We start from the raw sequence: 18,918 nt of genomic DNA, 5'->3' as shown, positions 1-18,918 counted from the left end.
ATAATCAGATGAATCCAGGTAGAGGAAACTTCTCCAAGACCACTGGCCTGGAGCCCTCAAAACTATCGATGTCATGAGTGACCAAAAAGGCGTAGGGAATGTTCTGAATTAAAGAGGACCTATGACAACCAAATGCAGTGCAGGATCCTGAAGTGGTTCCTGGACCAAGGGGGAGAATGGCAATAAAGGGCATTGTGGGGGCAACTGGGAAAATTTAAATATGGATTGTGTATTACTAAATAGAATTATCGTATCGATGTTAAAGTTCTTGGGAGCTATAACTGAGTTTTGTTACGTAGAGAATGGCCCTGTTCTTAGAGATACAGGCTGAGGCATTCAGTGGTGAAGTATTATTGTGTCTGCAACTTACTCTCAAAAGTTCACTAGATAGATAGTTAAATAACTGGAGGTATGTGTGTTGAAGAGAGAGGGGAAGCATGCTAAAGCAAATGTTAGCCAAATGTTAATTGGTGGATCTAGGACATGAAGGTGTTCATTAAACAGCTTTTTCATTTTTTTCTACATAAATGTTTAATCTTTCTTAAAAGTGGGGAAGGTGAAAATTTAGAAATGCAATTCATAAAGCCTTCTAGAGAATCGATAGCAAATAGTGACTTATTCTCCCCTTCTCCAGAATAACACAGGCCACACATGGTAATGTACATGGTCTTTCAGGGGACTCACAAGCACTAAGGCCCTCTATGGAACCCATAGGACCACAGGGTCGGAGAACTGAGACTTCCCTGACGAAAGACCCCTCGCCTACCTCCTAATACAAACCACCCTTCCTCCAGCACCTGACACTCTCTGCAGTGTGACAGAGACCTTCTTTTCTGGTTTTATCTGGAATGTGCCCCCTATGGTCCAGTCACCTGCAGCAGTCTCCTGCCCCTCCCTATCTGCCCACCTGAAATGAGACTTTCTTCATGAAGCCTTGTTGCAATTCTTGGGTCCTTGTCTCTATTGGGCTTGGATCTCTTGAGGCTAGGACTATGTGCTCCGAACTTGACTTCTACCCTGTATACCTGGCAATATGTCTTGCTGAGAGCAGGTGCCTTGGCGTTTAGAAATCAGATTGTCAGGACTCACGATGAGTGTTTTACACTGTGCCAATGGGAGAAATATGTATTAATGACTTTCAGCCAATGAACACATTTCTCTGGCCCAATTATGGTATCAAACCTTTCCTCGGACTTTTAGGTGTTTCAGATTTGGTTGTGGAGATGAGACAAACATCCTGAGTAGTTAGCTAAGGTAGTATTTTTTTTTTTTAAGATTTTATTTATTTATTTATTTGTCAGAGAGAGAGAGAGCACAAGCAGGGGGTGTGGCAGGCAGAGGGAGAGGGAGAAGCAGACTCCCCACTGAGCAAAGTCCCTCAATGTGGGACTTGATCTCAGGACTCTGGATCATGATCAGAGCCAAAGGCAGACAAGCTTACCTGACTGAGCCACTCAGGCATCCCCTAAGGTAGTATTTGTTTTCACTGTTTCTCAAAACTCAGATGCAGGAGACTACATAAGCCTCAAAAGAGGATGAAAAAGTTATCCACTTTTTTCTTTCACCCACAAATAAAGAAATGAAACAAATGAGATTAAATTAAATGACATAAAATGTATAAAATTAAAATTAAATTAAGTAATGGACTAAAGAGAAATTAAAATAGATGGAATTAATGAAATAAAATTAGTAAAATGAAATGGATGTGAAAAACCAAACAAAATAACGAAATGGAATAAACGAAATAAAAGTAATAAAGGAAATAAAAAGTAAAATAAACAAAACTAAATTAAAAAACTAAATGAAAAACTAAATAAACATAAGAAAGTAAGTAAAATGAAAAAAATGAAATTAATCAGATAAACACCGCAATCATTGAAGGAAACTGTGTGTTAGGCAGGATCCCGTTCTGCCGCCCGCATCTTCGGGCTCCCCGGTGTCGGCCAGAGCTAAAGCTCCGCTCTGGGAAATGCGGGGTCCTCTCGGGTGGAGGGTAGGTTTCGAGCCAGGGAACGCGATTGCGCCGGGTGACGGAGAAGGGGCCCTCCGGGCGTGACAGCATCCGCACTCCTCCGGGGCTCGCTCGCCGCGTTGACCAGGCCGCCGGCAGGTGGCGCCCTGGGCTCCGAGGATCGAGTCCGCCCGGCGCTGCCGGGGCCTCCCGGGGCCTCCCGGACGGCGTCTGCGCTGGGTGCGCCCGTGCTGCGGGACCTCCGGCCTCCTCTACAACCTGTGGGCTGTGTCGCCCTCCGTAAAAACTCTCTCTCACACACACCCCGCGGCTACCTGAGGTCCCTCGGCTGCTCAGTCTGAGGAGGAAACGCGAAATGGAGTCCTTGCTAAGCGTCACATGGAACGCAGGGTTCCTGCCACAACGACACAGATGTGACTGGTTCATCCAATAAGTTGTTTTATAGGAAATGATTGAAAGTGCTAAATAAAATGGAAATCGGAGTAAAAAAAAAATTAACCTGCCTGGTGCCAGGGAAAAAGATACTCGTTCAGAAAGTTCCAGAATAGCTACCTGTGGCCTGGTCAGGGATTAAGGGATGGCAGAGGACATCTGCAGGCGGCCTTTCCTGCAGTCCCAGAAGTCCTCAGCCCAGCCGTGCTGGGGGGAGGGGAGGGATGGGGGTGGGGATGGGGACAAGGGGCCGCTCACATGCAAATGCAGCTGTGACAATCCGGCCGGGCGCCTCCGCGCCTCCGGGAGGCCGAGGCTGGAACAAAGCATTAGCATTTTCTACATGTGAAAAGCCCGCATTCCTGGGCGGGGAGGCCGCGAGGGCGCCGACCCCCCTCCCCATTCACACTCCGGACCACACAGAGAGCCTCCCGCGCCAAATGCTCGAAGGTTCGTTTCAGCTTTTCTTTTGACCCGAGCGATGCATACGAAATGTAGATATTTCCCTAAACGCCAGGCTTTGACATTTAATGCGATCCTAAGTAGTCTGAAATGTGGACGGGATTAGGAGGAGGCTTGGGGCCCACAGGGACACTTGGCCAAATCCTCCTAAATCCTCCAGGACAATTGTTTGTCACCACACGGATCCCCTTTGCCCCAAATGAGGGGGCTAATGAACTTCGCTGCGTCCTCCCGTGGCACCCCCACTCCTACTGCAGAGCCTGTATTTCTGCCTTGTTCTTCCCAGGGAGAAAGGGAAGCTGAATGTGTAAATTGCTTGCTTTGTGTTTGTCTGGGTTTGGGTACTTTAGGCTGGGCCAGCTGAGTTTGACCACTAACCCATCCATCCTGAGCCACTATTTAAATCTCACTTGATAAGGCTCAGAGGGTCAAGGATGCTGAGGCCCTGTGAACCTTGGGGTTATGTTAATAGGCCACTCCCACCTTGAAAGAAGTGGGTCCAGTGACACTGCCAGGCCTAAAAAGAAAAAACATCACCAAAAATTCTGTTCAGTGGACTTTGTTCCTCTAGAACAATCCACGCATGTCTTCAAAGTACTCGCAATCCCGGAGGGGGAAGAAAATAGCTGACAAAGAAGAGAAGGTAGAGTGTGCCTGAAGATTTGCCAAGTTACTGTGGGGCTCAACAAAAAAGCTCACCAGCCCAGAACACACCCTTGGTAAGCATGGCTGGCATGAATGAAGAGCTGGGGTTTAAGAGAAATGAATCTCTTCGGGGGTTAGGGCTGCGGAGAGGTAGTGTGGGATGGCTAGGATGTTGACATGTTGAAGCTGAAAGAGAGGAATTTCTAGGGAGTGGGAAATGGTGACTCCTTTGGGACGATGGCAGAGAATCCACTTTGGGTGACACCTGGGGTGTAAGGGAGAGGTCAACAGAAACTAGGGAGGATGGAGCCGGTACCATGAAGAGCCCTTGCAGGTCTTCCTGAACCATGGGCAAGAATCAGCACTGCCCTGTAGTCAGGCACAGGCTGGCCTGAGGAGGGACCTGAGGCGGGAGACTTGTGAGCCCTTCTCACCCAAGGGCAAGGGCCTGGGCAAGGTAGGAAAGAATGGGATGAGAACACAACCACTACACCCCAGATACTGGTATTAAAAACAAGACAACAGGGGCACCTGGGTGGCTCAGTTGGTTAAGCGACTGCCTTCGGCTCAGGTCATGGTCTCAGGGTCCTGGGATCAAGCCCCACATCGGGCTCCCCGCTCAGTGGGAAGCCTGCTTCTCCCTTTCCCACCCCCCCTGCTTGTGTTCCCTCTCTTGCTGTCTCTCTCTCTATGTCAAATAAATAAAATCTTTAAAAAAACAAAACAAAACAAAACAAAACAGACAACAGGCTCCAAATAGAGTTACTTACGCTAAGCCCCTCATCACCAAACTGAGCCTCAACTTACTTAGTTTTGTGTCTCCCAGAAATGGAAACTTAAACCAGTTAATCGGGAATCACCTGATCAGCCCTAGTTAAGTAATCTGCCTGATAGATCCTTAGCATCCCTAAAGTAACTTTGCAATAACTTTTTTTGCCAGCATAACTTCCTTGTTCCCATTCCCTTTTGCCCTAAGTCTTTGATTTTGTACAGCTCCTCAGAGCTCCTTTCTGTTAGGTTGAATGCTGCCCAATTGAATCAATTTTTGCTCAGATAAACTCTTAAAATTTTTAATATGCCTCAGTTTATCTTTTAACATTGGACATATCCAAAGTGAAGACAGTTTACCTACAGAGCCCTCCTGCTCCTACCAGCCACCTGCAGGGCTACCTCAATAATGTAATAATGTGTAACGTTTCCTTAATAAAGCAGGAAACAGTTTCTGCTTTGATATCCTTTATATCACACAGTGAAAATCATGGAGCTCCCATTTGGGAGTTCAAGGCACTTCCAGAAATAACAAGGGCCAGGCCCTTAAACCTCATTCCAGCCCAATGAGGGTACTATTAGTATCCTTTTACAGATGAAAAAACTGAGGCACAAAGAAGCAAAACAACTTGTTCCAGATCAAACTTGTCCCAGTAGATGAGAGAACAAGATTTGAAGCCAGTCAGAGTCTGGCTTCGGGTCCATGAGGTCATGAGTCACTTTTCTCCAGAAGGCTTCCAAGAAGGGGAATGGGTGGGAGACAGGGAACAGTCAGGGGAAGGAAGTGTGGAGGATGGCTGGACTGAGCAGGGTGTAGGCACCAGGACGGGCACGTGAACTCACTGGTAGTCAATGTCCACCAGGTGCACTTTGCATTCATCACCTCATTTTAATCCTCACACTGGGTCCTGAGGAAAGGCACCCTCATTTTGCAAACTGGTTAAAAACCTCAAGAGATCAAGTCATCGGCTTGGTCACTTGGGTTGAGTAGGGGGCAGAGCTCTAGCTATCAGACAGTGGAGTGTGAGTGGGGGAAATATCAGGGTATGTTGTTCTGAAAGGGTGGCACGGTTACAAGCTGCCGGAATGGGTGTGGTGTCCACGCACAGGCAGGCGGAAGTGGGCCAGGACACCAGTAAAGGACTTGGCAGTGTGGAGCTCTGCAGGGGCCATCCTATGGCATGAGGGCCAGGGGCATAATGCTCCAGCTTTTCTGAGGGTGAGTGCCTTACAGTCTGGGGGACACTTGCAATCACATTCTCATTGGGTCTGTGAATTTCGCCCTTTTGAAGCTGAATGGGTAGTGGGAGTTTGAACAGAAGCTGATGAGGCTCTTCTCAAAATTTACCACTTTAAGGGCACCTGGCTGGCTTAGTCTGTAGAGCGTGTGACTCTTGAGTTTGAGCCCCATGTTGGATGTAGAGATTATTTATTATTATCTTATTTAAAATAAGATCTTGGAGCACCAGGGGCACCTGGGTGGCTCAGTCGTTGAGCATCTGCCTTCGGCTCAGGTCATGATCCCGGGGTCCTGGGATTGAGCCCCGCATTGGGCTTCCTCCTCCACGGGAAGCCTGCTTGTCCCACTCCCCCTGCTTATCTCCCTCTCTCACTGTGTCTCTTTCAAATAAATAAGATCTTCAAAAAAAAAAAAAGATCTTGGGACACCTGGGTGGCTCAGTTGGTTAAGCATCTGCCTTTGGCTCAGGTCATGATCCCAGGGTCCTGGGATTGAGCCCCGCATTGGGCTCCCTGCTCAGTGGAGAGCCTGCTTCTCCCTCTCCCTCTGCTGCTCCCCCTGCGTGTCGAATAAATAAAATCTTTTAAAAAAAAAATCTTAAAATATATATATGTATATATATTTATAGATACACATACAACCCTAACAAGTAAGATTTAAGGTTGATGCCTACAACACCCACACCTGTTTACTGAAAACCATATGCCATAAGGAAAGGGTATTTATCCGGGGCACCTGGGTGGCTCAGTTGGTTAAGCTTCTGACTTCAGCTCAGGTCATGATCTCAGGGTCCTGGGACAGAGCCCCCACGTCTGGCTCCACGCTCAGCAGCAGTGCTTGTCCCTCTCCCTCTGCCCCTTCCCCATTCGTGCTTGCACTCTCTAATAATAAAACATCTTAAAAAAAAAAAAAGTTATGTATCAAGAGAGACCCAAAGGGGGAAGAAATGGAAATACCTGGGAAAAATTTCAGGGAAGTGGCATTTAAAATCTTCTAGCACATTAGGATTACCTCACTTAACAAAGGTGGCATTAACAAATTGGGGCAGGAATAGGTGGGAAGGCGGCTTCCTGGCTGATGCAACTAGTATGAACAGTCATGGAAATGGAAGAGTTTACATTTAATGTGCTGGGATCTGCCCAGGGCAGGCTATGGAAGGCAAAGCTGGGCTGATGGAACGTTCATTTGACAAGGCATCAGAAAGAGTTCATAGGTTGGGAAAACACTTACCTAGCCTCCCCTTAAGATGTACAGGGCTATCCTAGCAACTGCAGCCAACACTGTTAGTGACTTCTTTTCCAGCCTTCCCTGCAGCTAAGGATGGCTACCTGACTTGATCTGACAAAGGAGACGTGAAGCTGGGAGTTTGTTCCTGACAGTCTCCTATGAGGATAGGCTGCCTTTACCCTCTTCTTGCCTTCAATGCAGATACAATGCTGGAACATCCTGTGACTGGGGACAAAAACCCAAATGCTAAGGACAGTGACATGGAAAATGGGAGCGGAGTCCCTGAAGGCATCCCTGAGCACTAGAACCAAGGCCAGCAGCTGCCTATGTGCCCACCTCTTAAGTGAGAGAAAAACAATCTTCGTTGATATCATGAACCCATTGTTTACTACTAGCAGCCAAATGTATTTTTTTTTTAAAGATTTGAGAGAAAGCATGCCAGTGAGCAGGGGGAGAGAGTCCCAAGCAGACTCTGTGAGGAGCCCGATGTGGGGCTCGATCCCATGACCCTGAGATCATGACCTGAGCAGAAACCAAGAGTCAGACGCTTTTTTTTTTTTTTTAAAGATTTTATTTATTTATTTGACAGAGAGAGACACAGCGAGAGAGAGAATACAAGCAGGGGGAATGGGAGAGGGAGAAGCAGGCTTCCCGCGGAGCAGGGAGCCCGATGCGGGGCTCGATCCTAGGACTCTGGGATCATGACCGAGCCGAAGGCAGACGCTTAACGACTGAGCCACCCAGGCGCCCCCAAGAGTCAGACGCTTAACCTACTGCACCACCCAGACACCCCAAATGTATTCTTATTTAACACAGCAACATGGGGCCTGACCTGCCTCATAGCTATTCCTACTTTCCCATAAACCAATCAGCAAGCAAGGAAAGTTCTCATTTCTTGAGATTTCTCCAAAGATGTATTGTCCTCGAGTACAACTAACAGGCCTTTTCCTACTTCACACTAACAAGACCCTGTGGGGTCCTCCAATTTATCAGGTCTGTGGACTCATTCTCCAAAAACTGTCCAGGACAAGCAATTCTGTTACCAACCTGCAGCATATGAGTGGGTCCCCCAGTGCTGCTGCTTGGCTGGACTTGGCAATGCAGAGGCTACAGACTGGGACCAACACCAGTGAAGCTTAAGGGTCTTCCTCTCATCTGGAAATGGCTCTGAGAGGCCCATGGAAGTAGGCCACTGTTTTCAGTATCTACCTAGAAAAAATTCACTCTGTAAAGACAAATTTTAAGAGTAATGTGGCTCTTAAAAGAGCAACAGAACCCCTATGTGCCCACCCATCCCATGTTTAATTGGAAAAAGAGGGTGCCTGGGTCGCTCAGTTGGTTAAGCCTCTGCCTTTGACTTGGGTCATGATCTCAGGGTCCTGGGATCGAGCCCCACATCGGGCTCCCTGCTCAGCGAGGAGCCTGCTTCTCCCTCTCCCTCTGCTCGCTGCTCCCCCTACTTGTGTTCTCTGTCAATTAAATTCTTAAAAAAGTGGAAAAAGAAACTCCCCCCTTCTCTGAGTCCTTTGTGTGCAATGTCTATTACATCACAGATACCCTGTTCTAGTAGATATATCTATCTAAAGTGATTTCAGCAACAGAATAAGATCAAGTTTTGGGTAAATTATGTGCTTTGTTATCAAATACTTTCCTCTCCAGGCGTGAAAGTGAGGAACCATTCAGAGTCTGCTGGTGTGTCAGACTTCCCTATCTGAATGTGGTCTCCAAACTAGGGGACTGAAGAGATGTAGACAGCAAGGGACACTCCTAAATAGCAAGCTTTGATGAACCTACCAAACATGATCTCAACCAGGAGGTCACCCAATTTTTCTTTCATTTTTCTTTTTTTAAAAAAATATTTATTTAGGGGCTCCTAGGTCGCTCAGTCGGTTAAGCATCTGCCTTCAGCTCAGATCATGATCCTGGGGTCCTGGGATCAAGGCCTGCATCAGCTTCTCCCTCTCCCCCTCTGTCCCCGCCCCCATGCTCTAATAAATAAATAAAATCTTTTTTAAAAATGAAATAAAATTTGAGAGAGAGAGAACCTCAAGCAGACTCCCTGCTGAACACAGGGCCCGACCCCACTACCCTGAGATCATGACCTGAGCTGAAATCGAGTCAGACACCCAACCAAGTGACCCAGGTGCCCCTTTTTTCTAAAAAAAATTTTCTGGGGACACCTGGGTGGCTCAGTTGTTAAGTGTCTGCCTTTGGCTCAGGTTATGGGATTGGGCCCTGTGTGGGGCTCCCTGCTCACCAGGAAGTCGGCTTCTCCCTCTCCCACTGCCGCTCTCCCCAATTCATGCTCTCTCCCTATCTCACATAAATAAAATCTTAAAAAAAAATTTTTTTTTATTTTTTAAGGAATCTGTACACCCAGCGTGGGGCTTGTACTCAAAACCTGAGATCAAGAGCTGATTGCTCCTCCAACCATGCTAGCCAGGTGCCCCGACCCAATTTTTCCAAAGAAAGTCTGTGTTATGGCTTTTCCCCCTAAAGTTAATGTATTAACCCTATGGACAAATTTTGGCCATGTTAATCCCACAACATATGTCTGTCTGTTCGAAAGCAGCTTTTTTTTTTTTAATTCTTTAAGTAATCTCCACACCCAACGTGGGGCTCAAGTCACAACCCCAAGATCAAGAGTCATGTGTTCTACCAACTGAGTCAGCCAGGCACCTGGGAAAGAAACAATTTTAAAATTTTGTTTACATCTGCAAAGAGGTTAACAATGAACCTTGAGCTCCTTGCTAACAGACTCTAGAACCAGCGCCTCCGCCTAGGGGTAGAGGAGGATGAACATGACCACTGCCCTGAACCTGGTTTGTCTTCATTTGTAATCTTGAAGCAAGTGATTCCTATCAGACCAGTCATCTCTTCTTAAGCCAATTTAATGGCCCTATGGGTTCTATTATGCATTTTCTGGTCCTTTTAGTCATAACCAGGCAGAAAACACATCAACTTCCCCTCCTCTCTGCCCCCAGACCAGCTTCTGGATTGGCTACTCATCTACTGCTGACAGGTCTCTCAGGTTTTAAAACTTTAACACTAAACCTCAGATGCTAAAATTGTCCAACAGTTGCAAGAAAGACAAAATGTATTATACAAGACTGTTCTGATAAGACCATGTTTTAATTGCCTATGACATGGATACATCACATAATGGCTCAAAATGTAAGATTAAAGAAAAACAGATGAAAACGAGTTTGTGAATCCTTAATTTTAAGTAAGCTTCTGGCAAAAAAACAAAACAAAACAAAACAAAAAACCCAAAAAGCCAGGGGTTAGAATCATTTCAAAATTGTGTCTTCAAAACTAGCACCTTTCACCATCTGCTTTTATTCATTTTGCTGTGATACAACTAAAAAGGCCCGTAAATACCCCCCTGGGTCTCGAGTAACAGTTTTCTGAGAGCAAAAATGTCACTTTCTCTGTGCAGTGAAAGCCGGCATTTGGATGGGCTGGATCGGGTGGACAGGCTGGAACACTGGCTTCTTTCTCATCTCAGACAGTGTTTTCACTGTGGGGAGCAGTTGATTCCTTTTGATGATCTGTAAGGCCAGCTGGGTATTACCTATAAAAACACTTCCCATTAAAAAAAAAAAGCATAAACAATACCATGTGCAAAGCAAGCCATTAGCATCATGCAAGGGAAGTAAAAGAGGGTCTGGGAGAGCAGTGGTCTGCAACCTTTGCTACACACTGAAGCCACATCATGTCTCCGTCCCATCCCCAGAAATTCTGATTTAAGAGATCTGGGGTGTGACCTGGGCAAGGGGATTTTTAGGGGTGCCTGGGTGGCTCAGTCGTTAAGCGTCTGCCTTCGGCTCAGGTCGTGATCCCAGGGTCCTGGGATCGAGCCCCACATCGGGCTCCCTGCTCTGCGGGAAGCCTGCTTCTACCTCTCCCACTCCCCTGCGTGCTGTCTCTCTCTCTGTCAAATAAATAAATAAAATCCTTAAAAAAAAAAAAGGGATTTTTAAAAGCCCTAAGGTTTTTCTAAGGTATAACCCAGCTTGCGAACTTGTCTCCAGGTAGACTGCATGGAAGAAGGGCACTAGGACCAGTGCACTAACCCTATTCACACCTTTCAGGAGGCCAAGGCCAGATGGGTACCAGGCACTTAATGCTATAAAAAAGCTATCAAAAGAGGGAACCATGTAGGGGGCACCTGGGTGGCTCAGTCAGTTAAGCGGCTGCCTTCAGCTCAGGTCATGGTCCCAGGGTCCTGGGATCGAGCCCCGCATCAGGCTCCCTGCTCGGCAGGAACCCTGCTTCTCCCTCTCCCACTCCCCCTGCTTGTGTTCCCTCTCTTGCTGTGTCTCTCTCTGTCAGATAAATAAATAAAATATTTAAAAAAAAAAAAAAAAAAAGGGAACCATGTAGATTCCCATGATCAAAAGGAGGCATGACTTAGAACTCTTAATGTTTCTGTTTAATTTCTTCCATTCATGTCTCTTCTCTACTTCATGCTGTCTCTTATATAGGGCCCACAGTCATTTTTCTCAGAGGCCACGTCCTTAAAGGTTGTATGTGCTCCAGAGGTCTGACCTGGATTTAGGTCTGGATAACTGTCAGCAAGAACTGGTTTACTGTAAAACTCATTAATGACATCTATGTTCAAAATACTACAGTGTACAACTCTTAGCAACTGGCATTCTGCCTCATGTTCTCAATTCAAGTCATTTGGCTGCCTAAGAGAAAGGTTAATTAGTAGGGATTAATTATAATTGTCAGAAGTTATGCTTTCTTGTATTTTCACAGATAAAAGGAAATACGGTTAAGTCACAAGAAGCAGGAATTTGTAAGATACCAAAAACTCCCTAGCTACATTTTTTTCTAGAAGAACTTGATGGGTAGTATCTTCAAGGAAGGCAAAGTTTCAAATTCGAAGAGATAAATCAGACACCCAAAACCTTGGGTTCTTTGAAGGGATACAGTCCTTTTGTTTTTGTTTTTAAACTTCTATTTAAGTAATCTCTACACCCAACGTGGGGCTTGAACTCACAACCCCAAGATCAAGAGTTGCATGCTCTTCCAACTGACCCAGTCATCTCTGAAGGGATACAGTCCTAACTAGAGAGAATTACTTACCATTTTGCAGTTCAAGGTAGACTGCCAATAAGATGGCTTCAGGGGGCACCTCTTTAGGATGGATCATCGAAGCCGCCTTTGCTCAAAACAAAAAAGACACCCATGAAAAACCAACAGCTTAAGACACAAACTCCAAGTAATGCTGGGGGTGGGGGTGGGGGGGAAGCCTACCAATGACAAGTTAGCAAACTCATTCCCACATGACCTCCTAGCAACTACTATCATTCTGTTCTGATGTCCCTCAGCTACCTTTGTCCTCATCCCTACTGATTAAACTAGACATGTAATTTTTCTTTAAATGATTCACTATTCATTTTCCCTTACCTAGTCCATAATGAGTTCTTAATAGGGGAAAGCTTTTCTTCCCTCTTGTTTTCACCTGCTTGGGGTTCTTCTTCTATGTCTTGGCTCTATTTGGTTTTGAGAAGGGTGACCAGACACTCCTGATTCTGCACTCCAGTCATTGGTCCAGGTCTGTTGTTGGTGGCTCTTCACCACAGACATGGTTGCACTTATATTAAAATCTGCATGTCCATTTGTTTCCCTAAGTAACAACTCAGTATTGCAGGTCTCAAGTTCCCAAAGTTAGCAATAAGAATTCAAACTTAAAAAGTTGGTAATACAGGAAAAAAATACCACTAAGCATGTTTAATGTCCCCACTTTTAAGGACTGAAACAGTACAATTTTGTCAAATAAAATAATTTAATTGTTTAAGCAACATGCTATTCTTTCCTAGATCTGAGAGTCACTTCTCTAGCTAGCCATTTCTCTCTGACTTAGTCGTGAGAAAGGAAGCCTGGCCTGCTCTGATCAATGGTGCTGAGATCATAGGTTTATTTCCTCAGTCTGGGCCTCTTTGGGCTGCAGCCTTTTCTCACACCTTACTATCAACTTGTATTCCCCCATCCAGTCTCAGGTACTCTGGCTTCCAGGCTGCCCTGCTTCTTCCCTTCATCTTATCAAAAAGTGTACTTGTATAAACATTTACTGATCAGAGGTGAGTGTGTGGGTAAGACAGGGACTCATCCTGACAATAAACGGGCATGCAAACAACTAACAATAATCCAAACAAATTGATCCAAATGCTAGGGAGAGAAGAGAATGAATGTACTGTGAATATGAAGAGAGAAAAATGTTTCTTTTGAATGGAGAGCTTCAGGGCAAGGGGCACCTGCCTTAGTCCTTGCAGGGTGGATATTGGGTAACAGAAAATGGGGAGAAAAGCCTTGTAGGCTGAGCTGTGCAGATGGGAGATGTGTGGGGGACCAGAAGCTTGCACAAGGTCAGTTCCCAGCAGCCTCAGAAGAGATCTTGGATGAGCAGGTATGCTCTCATCCAGGGCACACCCTTAAGTTCTTCACAAACGAAGCAGGGAGGCTTTTATTTCTCTCACCACATCACGGAGGTATAATGACTCTGTTCAGAAAATGAGATTTTACACTTCTAGGCCAAGCTTCATACAGGCAAGATCATCTTTACAGCATTTTGTGGGTACTAAAATCTCCATTTTGCCTTCAAGTGGCTGGTTAACACAGGTCATTTATTGTTCTTTGCATTGATCACAGTCTGCAGCTTTCTCTAAAATACAGGCATTCACAACAGCAACTTTATGAGACTTGATGGTGCTCTGCTTACTGGCTGTTCAGAATGGCTAGTGGCGGGCAGGCAACCTCGGAAACATCTCCGTGGAGCCCTTTCCAACTCTTCACGTCACTGTCCTGCCCTCCCAGGCAGGGTGGGCCTCCCAATTAACAAAGATCCAGCCACTGGATTAACCTAAAAACCAAGGGACCAAAACAAAATCCCCTTCAGACCCTGAGCCAGGCCTGAGCCCATCTGTCTCTCCCAGCGTGGCAGCCGCCATGGCCACCTTCTGTACGAGCACCTGAGCCAGACCATGCATACTGCAACTTTAGATCAAAAGTCCTGTTTGTTGGGGCGCCTGGGTGGTTCAGAGGGTTGAGCGTCTGCCTACAGCTCGGGTCATGGTCTCAGGGTCCTGGGACTGAGCCCCGAATCGGGCTCCCTGCTTGGTGGGGAGCCTGCTTCTCCCTCTCCCTCTACTGTTCCCCCCTACTTGTGCTCTCTCGTTCTGTCAAATAAATAAATAAAATCTTCAAAAAAAAAAAAAAGTCCTCTTTGCTGTAATCAACTCCTTCCCAATCAACTGGTGTAACTCAACTGCAAGATAACAGCAAACATGTTTCCTTGGATAGTCCGTCACTTAACATTTCTGATTTTGGATCAGAAGTGCCAACCAGATGCCACTTTAACTAAATATCACTCGTGGTTATTTTGCACAAGGTAAGATTCTTCATGGCTCTACACGAGACAAAGTGGTCTTCACAGGAAGAACATTTCCAGAAGCCACCAAATCTCTTGAGAATAGGTGTAATTTCAATTTTAGCTACTCTGACAAGCATATAGGGACGTGGGCTGTCTCCTGTGCTCCTGGTGATTATACAATTTGACACAAACTTTCCATATTAGAAGTCTTAAAATTCTGCACACCCTTTGACCTCGCAATTCCCTTTACAGGCAGGGTTGCATCACGCCTACCTATTTTTGCTGTTTGATTCCCATGGCTTACCAAGAAGTAGTGCTCACATGCTTGCAATTTGAATTAGTATCTTTTTGACGAATTACCCCTTTCTGAGTTTTTGACCCAGCCTCTGGAGCTGCCATTGGTGCTATCTGGTCACCTGGTCCCCTAGTGCAAGTAAGGGTCCATGTCCATGACTGCTCCAGGCAGGGATGGGCAGGAAACCTAAAGAGGCTCAATCAGAATCTTCCCAGAGACCTACTGATGATACATCATTTCAGTGGTAGAATTCAGAGGTGTATTTTAGTTATATGTTGCCAGTAATTTTCTTTAGCATATGTGGAATTTCTTTGGCACCAGCTTTCTTCTGAAGTCTCCCGTTTTAGTGGTCCAGCCACACAGTACTTATCCTGCTGCCCCATAACCAGTGTTGGTGGTTTCTAGTATGTCCTTTCAGAGCTCTCGTATGCATATACACAGTCATAAAGCAACGGTTTTAAATCTTGGTCTTTTCACTTAGTATATCTTGGATATCTTATCATTTTAGTACACAGAGTTTACAGCGGCATTGTGTTCAGCTGTATGGATGCACCGTTATTTAAGTGATCCCTTATTTAGATAGTTTCCAATCTTCTGAAATTTTAATTATTAAAACCATTGGGAAAAATCCTCCATTAAGTGCCTAGGTTCATTTGTAATAGCTGATCAGTTGTTTACCTTGCAAGAATATTTCTAAGCTTGGAAAAGTAATATTCCAATTTTTAACAAATTGACCAGAGCCTCAAACAAAGTAACAAAACCCAGAAACTCCAAAGCCTTTGCTGACTGCCTTACAAGAGGGCTTAGCCCCACCACTTCCAGCCTCACCTGGTGGAGACACTTTCGGGCTTTGTCGTATTCGCTCCTCAGGCAGTAGGCGCTGCCAAGATTGAATAGCATCACGGTCCTGGCAGAGGTGACCGAACTGGGGTAGCACTGAGGGGCCCGCTTCCCAGCTGGGGAAAAAGAACGTGGACCCTGGTGAAGAGGCCGGGTCAAGGGCAAGGGGGCAACCCAATCCACCGCCCCAGCAGCTGCTCAGACTAAAGCACAGCGCTACTTCTTAGGTTGACAAATGGACACAAAAGGCTTGAGCCTACATCTTTTGGATGCAAAGCCAGGCTACTTTAAGTATTTACAAAACTTCTTACTCACAGGATTCCATTGCTTCATTTTCACCTTTGTCTGAGCCTACAAAAACATGAAAATAAACCTGAGGGGGAAGGACAACAGAGTATATTTTCTAGAAACCTAATTTTGTTTATGAAATGGAAAATCTAGTATCATAGCAATCTGTCATGTCACAGTGTTTACTTTTCATGTAGTGGAGGTTCTATTAGAGGACACCAGAAGGTACCACCCACCACCACCCCATTCCTGCATAATATCTTGAATAAAGTGAATGCCAGTCTTGCTTTCTTAAAAACTTAGGCATGATTTAAAACTGACTTTTGAGGGGCGCCTGGGTGGCTCAGTCGTTAAGCGTCTGCCTTCGGCTCAGGTCATGATCCCAGGGTCCTGGGACTGAGCCCCACATCAGGCTCCCTGCTCAGCTGGAAGCCTGCTTCTCTCTCCCACTCTCCTTGCTTGTGTTCCCTCTCTTCGCTGTCTCTCTCTGTGTCAAATAAAAGATCTTTAAAAAATAAAATAAAATAAAAATAAAAATAAATGCTCCCATGGGGCGCCTGGGTGGCTCAGTCGTTAAGCGTCTGCCTTCGGCTCAGGTCATGATCCCAGGGTTCTGGGATCAAGCCCAGCACTGGGCTCCCTGCTCCACGGGAAGCCTGCTTCTCCCTCTCCCACTCCCCCTGCTTGTGTTCCCTCTCTCGCTGTGTCTCTCTCTGTCAAATAAATAAAATCTTAAAAAAAAAAATAAAAAATAAAAAATAAAACTGACTTTTGAATGCTTTTTTCTACTTTCCCCTAGACTGCAGAATCCCTTTAAGGAGAAAAATACAGTATGATAATCAAAACAAATTTTTCTACCAGCCTTTCAAAAGTGAGAGTCTATTTATTTCTTTAAAATAGTCTTTCTTGGGGCGCCTGGGTGGCTTAGTTGTTAAGCATCTGCCTTCGGCTCAGGTCATGATCCCGGGGTCCTGGGATCAAGCCCAGCACTGGGCTCCCTGCTCCGCGGGAAGCCTGCTTCTCCCTCTCCCACTCCCCCTACTTGTGTTCCCTCTTGCTGTGTCTCTCTGTCAAAAAAATAAAATAAAATCTTAAAAAATAAAATAAAATAATCTTTCTTGGGGCGCCTATGTGGCTGAGTCAGTTGGGTGTCTGCCTTCAGTTCAGGTCATGATCCCGGGGTCCTGGGATCGAGTCCCGCATCAGGCTCCCTGCTCAACGGGAGTCTGCTTCTCCCTCTGCCCCTCAACCTGGCTCATGCTGTCTCTCTCTCGCTGTCTCTCTCTCAAATAAATAAAAATCTTAAAAAAAAAAAAAAAAGTTAAAAAAAGAAAATAGTCTTTCTTTTCTTTCTTCTTCTTTTTGGTCTGTTATCTCTACACCCAACGTGGTGCTTGAACTCACACCCTGAGATCAGAGTTTCATGCTCTTCTGACTGAGCCAGCCAGGTGCCCCTCTAAAGTAAGGATTTAGACCATGTGATTATCAACTCTTAGGTCTACTCACCACATAATTACTACAAAATATGTACAGCCAAAAATGTAGAGAGCCAACCCAAAACTTCTTTCCCTTCACAACTGTGCCTTCAGATTTCCACACATCCAAGAAGGAAGTGGAAGTGATGACCGGTTCTGATCAAATGTGTCCTCACTAACCTTGGTCCTGCTCATTTGAAGAGATCCCTAAGGAAACATCAGTGACATTCTCTGGGTTCAAGTGAGTAATGGCATCAGATATTCTGTCCAGAGAGATGAGGGCTTCTGCAGCATATAAATGGCCCAAAAACCTAAGATGAAAAGAACAGATTCCAAACTGAGAAGTAGGTCATCACAAAACACCCAATGTATAACAAGATTTGGTGTACACATGCTTCACATATTTCAAATCTTTGAATTGAAATAGAAGTTTATAAATGGATCAATTAAAGGTCACTTAACTCTTACCTCTTTATATAAAAATATCTTAAAATATACAATAATTTTTATATCCGCTAAGCTGGAACAAATGACACATATCAATTAAGAAAAAAGTTCAGAATTGGCAAATTTACTATTCTGTTTATGCAGAAAATAACATTACCATAAGGAAAGGAATGAAGTTCTAAAATAAGAGACAGGTCCAAGGATGAATCCTCTAGTCTCCGCTGCTGGAATAGTCAAAACACATCAGGGTGCCAAACGGGACTGAGACCAGATTTGGGTTAGATCAACTTTACTTTCTATCCCAAAGGTTTCCTGCTTTTCAAATCATCTATTTTATGCCCACTGATGTTTTTAGGACAAATACGCATCCTCCCGGCTTATAAGAGCCTGCTTCTTCCGGTCTTTTACTTACAGGCCATTTTTCTCTATGATCACCTGATTGATTTTTCAAAATTAAAACAGGATTAGGTATATTCCACCCTTGCTGAAAATCTTAATGACTTTTCCTACCTGAGAACAAAACTTTTTATCAACTTAAAGCTCTCCAAGTTTGGTCCCACTTTTCTATATCCAGTCAATATTCCCACCCCCTCAAAAATTGCTCTGGTCCTACCAGACAGTGTCCTGGGCAGGGCGCACCCACTGTTCCCCCATGGCCTGGCCTTCTTGGGCAAGCCTGGCCTCATCTCCACAAGCCAACATCTATTCCTCCTTTTATTTTATTTTTTAAGATTTTATTTTCAAGTAATCTCTATACCCAACATGTGGCTTGAAATCACAAACTTGACATCAACAATTGCATGCTCTACCAACTGAGCCAGTCAGGGATCTCTCTACTCCTCCTTTTAAATGGCCAGCTAGGTCTCACCTACTCTAGCTAGCCTGACCCAACTGAATCTGTCCCCATGAATCTCGAGTCCTCAAATTTTAGGCTCTTTTCAATATAACCTTTTTAGAGATTTACACATATTAACCACTCAAGAGCTCTTTAATTCTTTATTTTCTAACTAAGAGGGGCTGCGATGACCTTATTTTGGTTCTCTACCAAATACCCTAACAGAAATGACAAGTTTTTAAAAAATCAGTAGGGGCGCCTAGGTGGCTCAGTCGTTAAGCGTCTGCCTTCGGCTCAGGTCATGATCCCGGGGTCCTGGGATCGAGCCCCACATCGGGCTCCCTGCTCAGCAGGAGGCCTGCTTCTCCCTCTCCCCCTCCCCCTGCTTGTGTTCCCTCTCTCGCTGTCTCTCTCGTCAAATAAATAAATAAAATCTTAAAAAAAAAAATCAGTAACTTCACTTATATTTTGAAATAAGATAATTTAAAAATTTCATTAAAATAGTATCCACAAGCCAGTAATCATTACAAAACACAAACACATAAATTCAAAGAACTACTTCAAATTGTCTTCTGTGCATTTACTTTATTAAAAACATTTTCCTTTTTTAG

General features: G+C 45.0%; 1 protein-coding gene across 8 annotated transcripts in view; it reads right to left on the bottom strand.

Annotated features, from left to right (window-relative positions):
• Positions 1-9,859: 9,859 nt before the first annotated feature.
• CNOT10 (CCR4-NOT transcription complex subunit 10) overlaps positions 9,860-18,918 on the bottom strand; it is a 78,156-nt gene continuing 69,097 nt past the window's right edge. For 6 of the 8 annotated variants that reach the window (XM_078073907.1, XM_078073898.1, XM_078073901.1 and 3 more), the window contains 5 exons: positions 17,206-17,336; positions 15,578-15,613; positions 15,251-15,378; positions 11,841-11,916; positions 9,860-10,320 (listed from right to left, as the gene is read on the bottom strand). In XM_078073907.1, coding sequence (XP_077930033.1) covers positions 10,169-10,320; positions 11,841-11,916; positions 15,251-15,378; positions 15,578-15,613; positions 17,206-17,336 — 523 coding nt within the window. In that variant the 3' untranslated portion in view covers positions 9,860-10,168. Of the gene's footprint in view, positions 10,332-11,840; positions 11,917-13,476; positions 13,618-15,250; positions 15,379-15,577; positions 15,614-17,205; positions 17,337-18,918 lie in introns of those variants that run through there. The other 2 variants (XM_078073912.1, XR_013448429.1) reach the window with 2 other exon arrangements.

This window comes from Halichoerus grypus, chromosome 1 (genome assembly GCF_964656455.1).
Source record: "Halichoerus grypus chromosome 1, mHalGry1.hap1.1, whole genome shotgun sequence".
NCBI classification, from domain to species: Eukaryota; Metazoa; Chordata; class Mammalia; order Carnivora; family Phocidae; genus Halichoerus; species Halichoerus grypus.
Note: the sequence above shows the minus strand (reverse complement) of the source record. Positions and strands in the feature narration are given on the sequence as shown.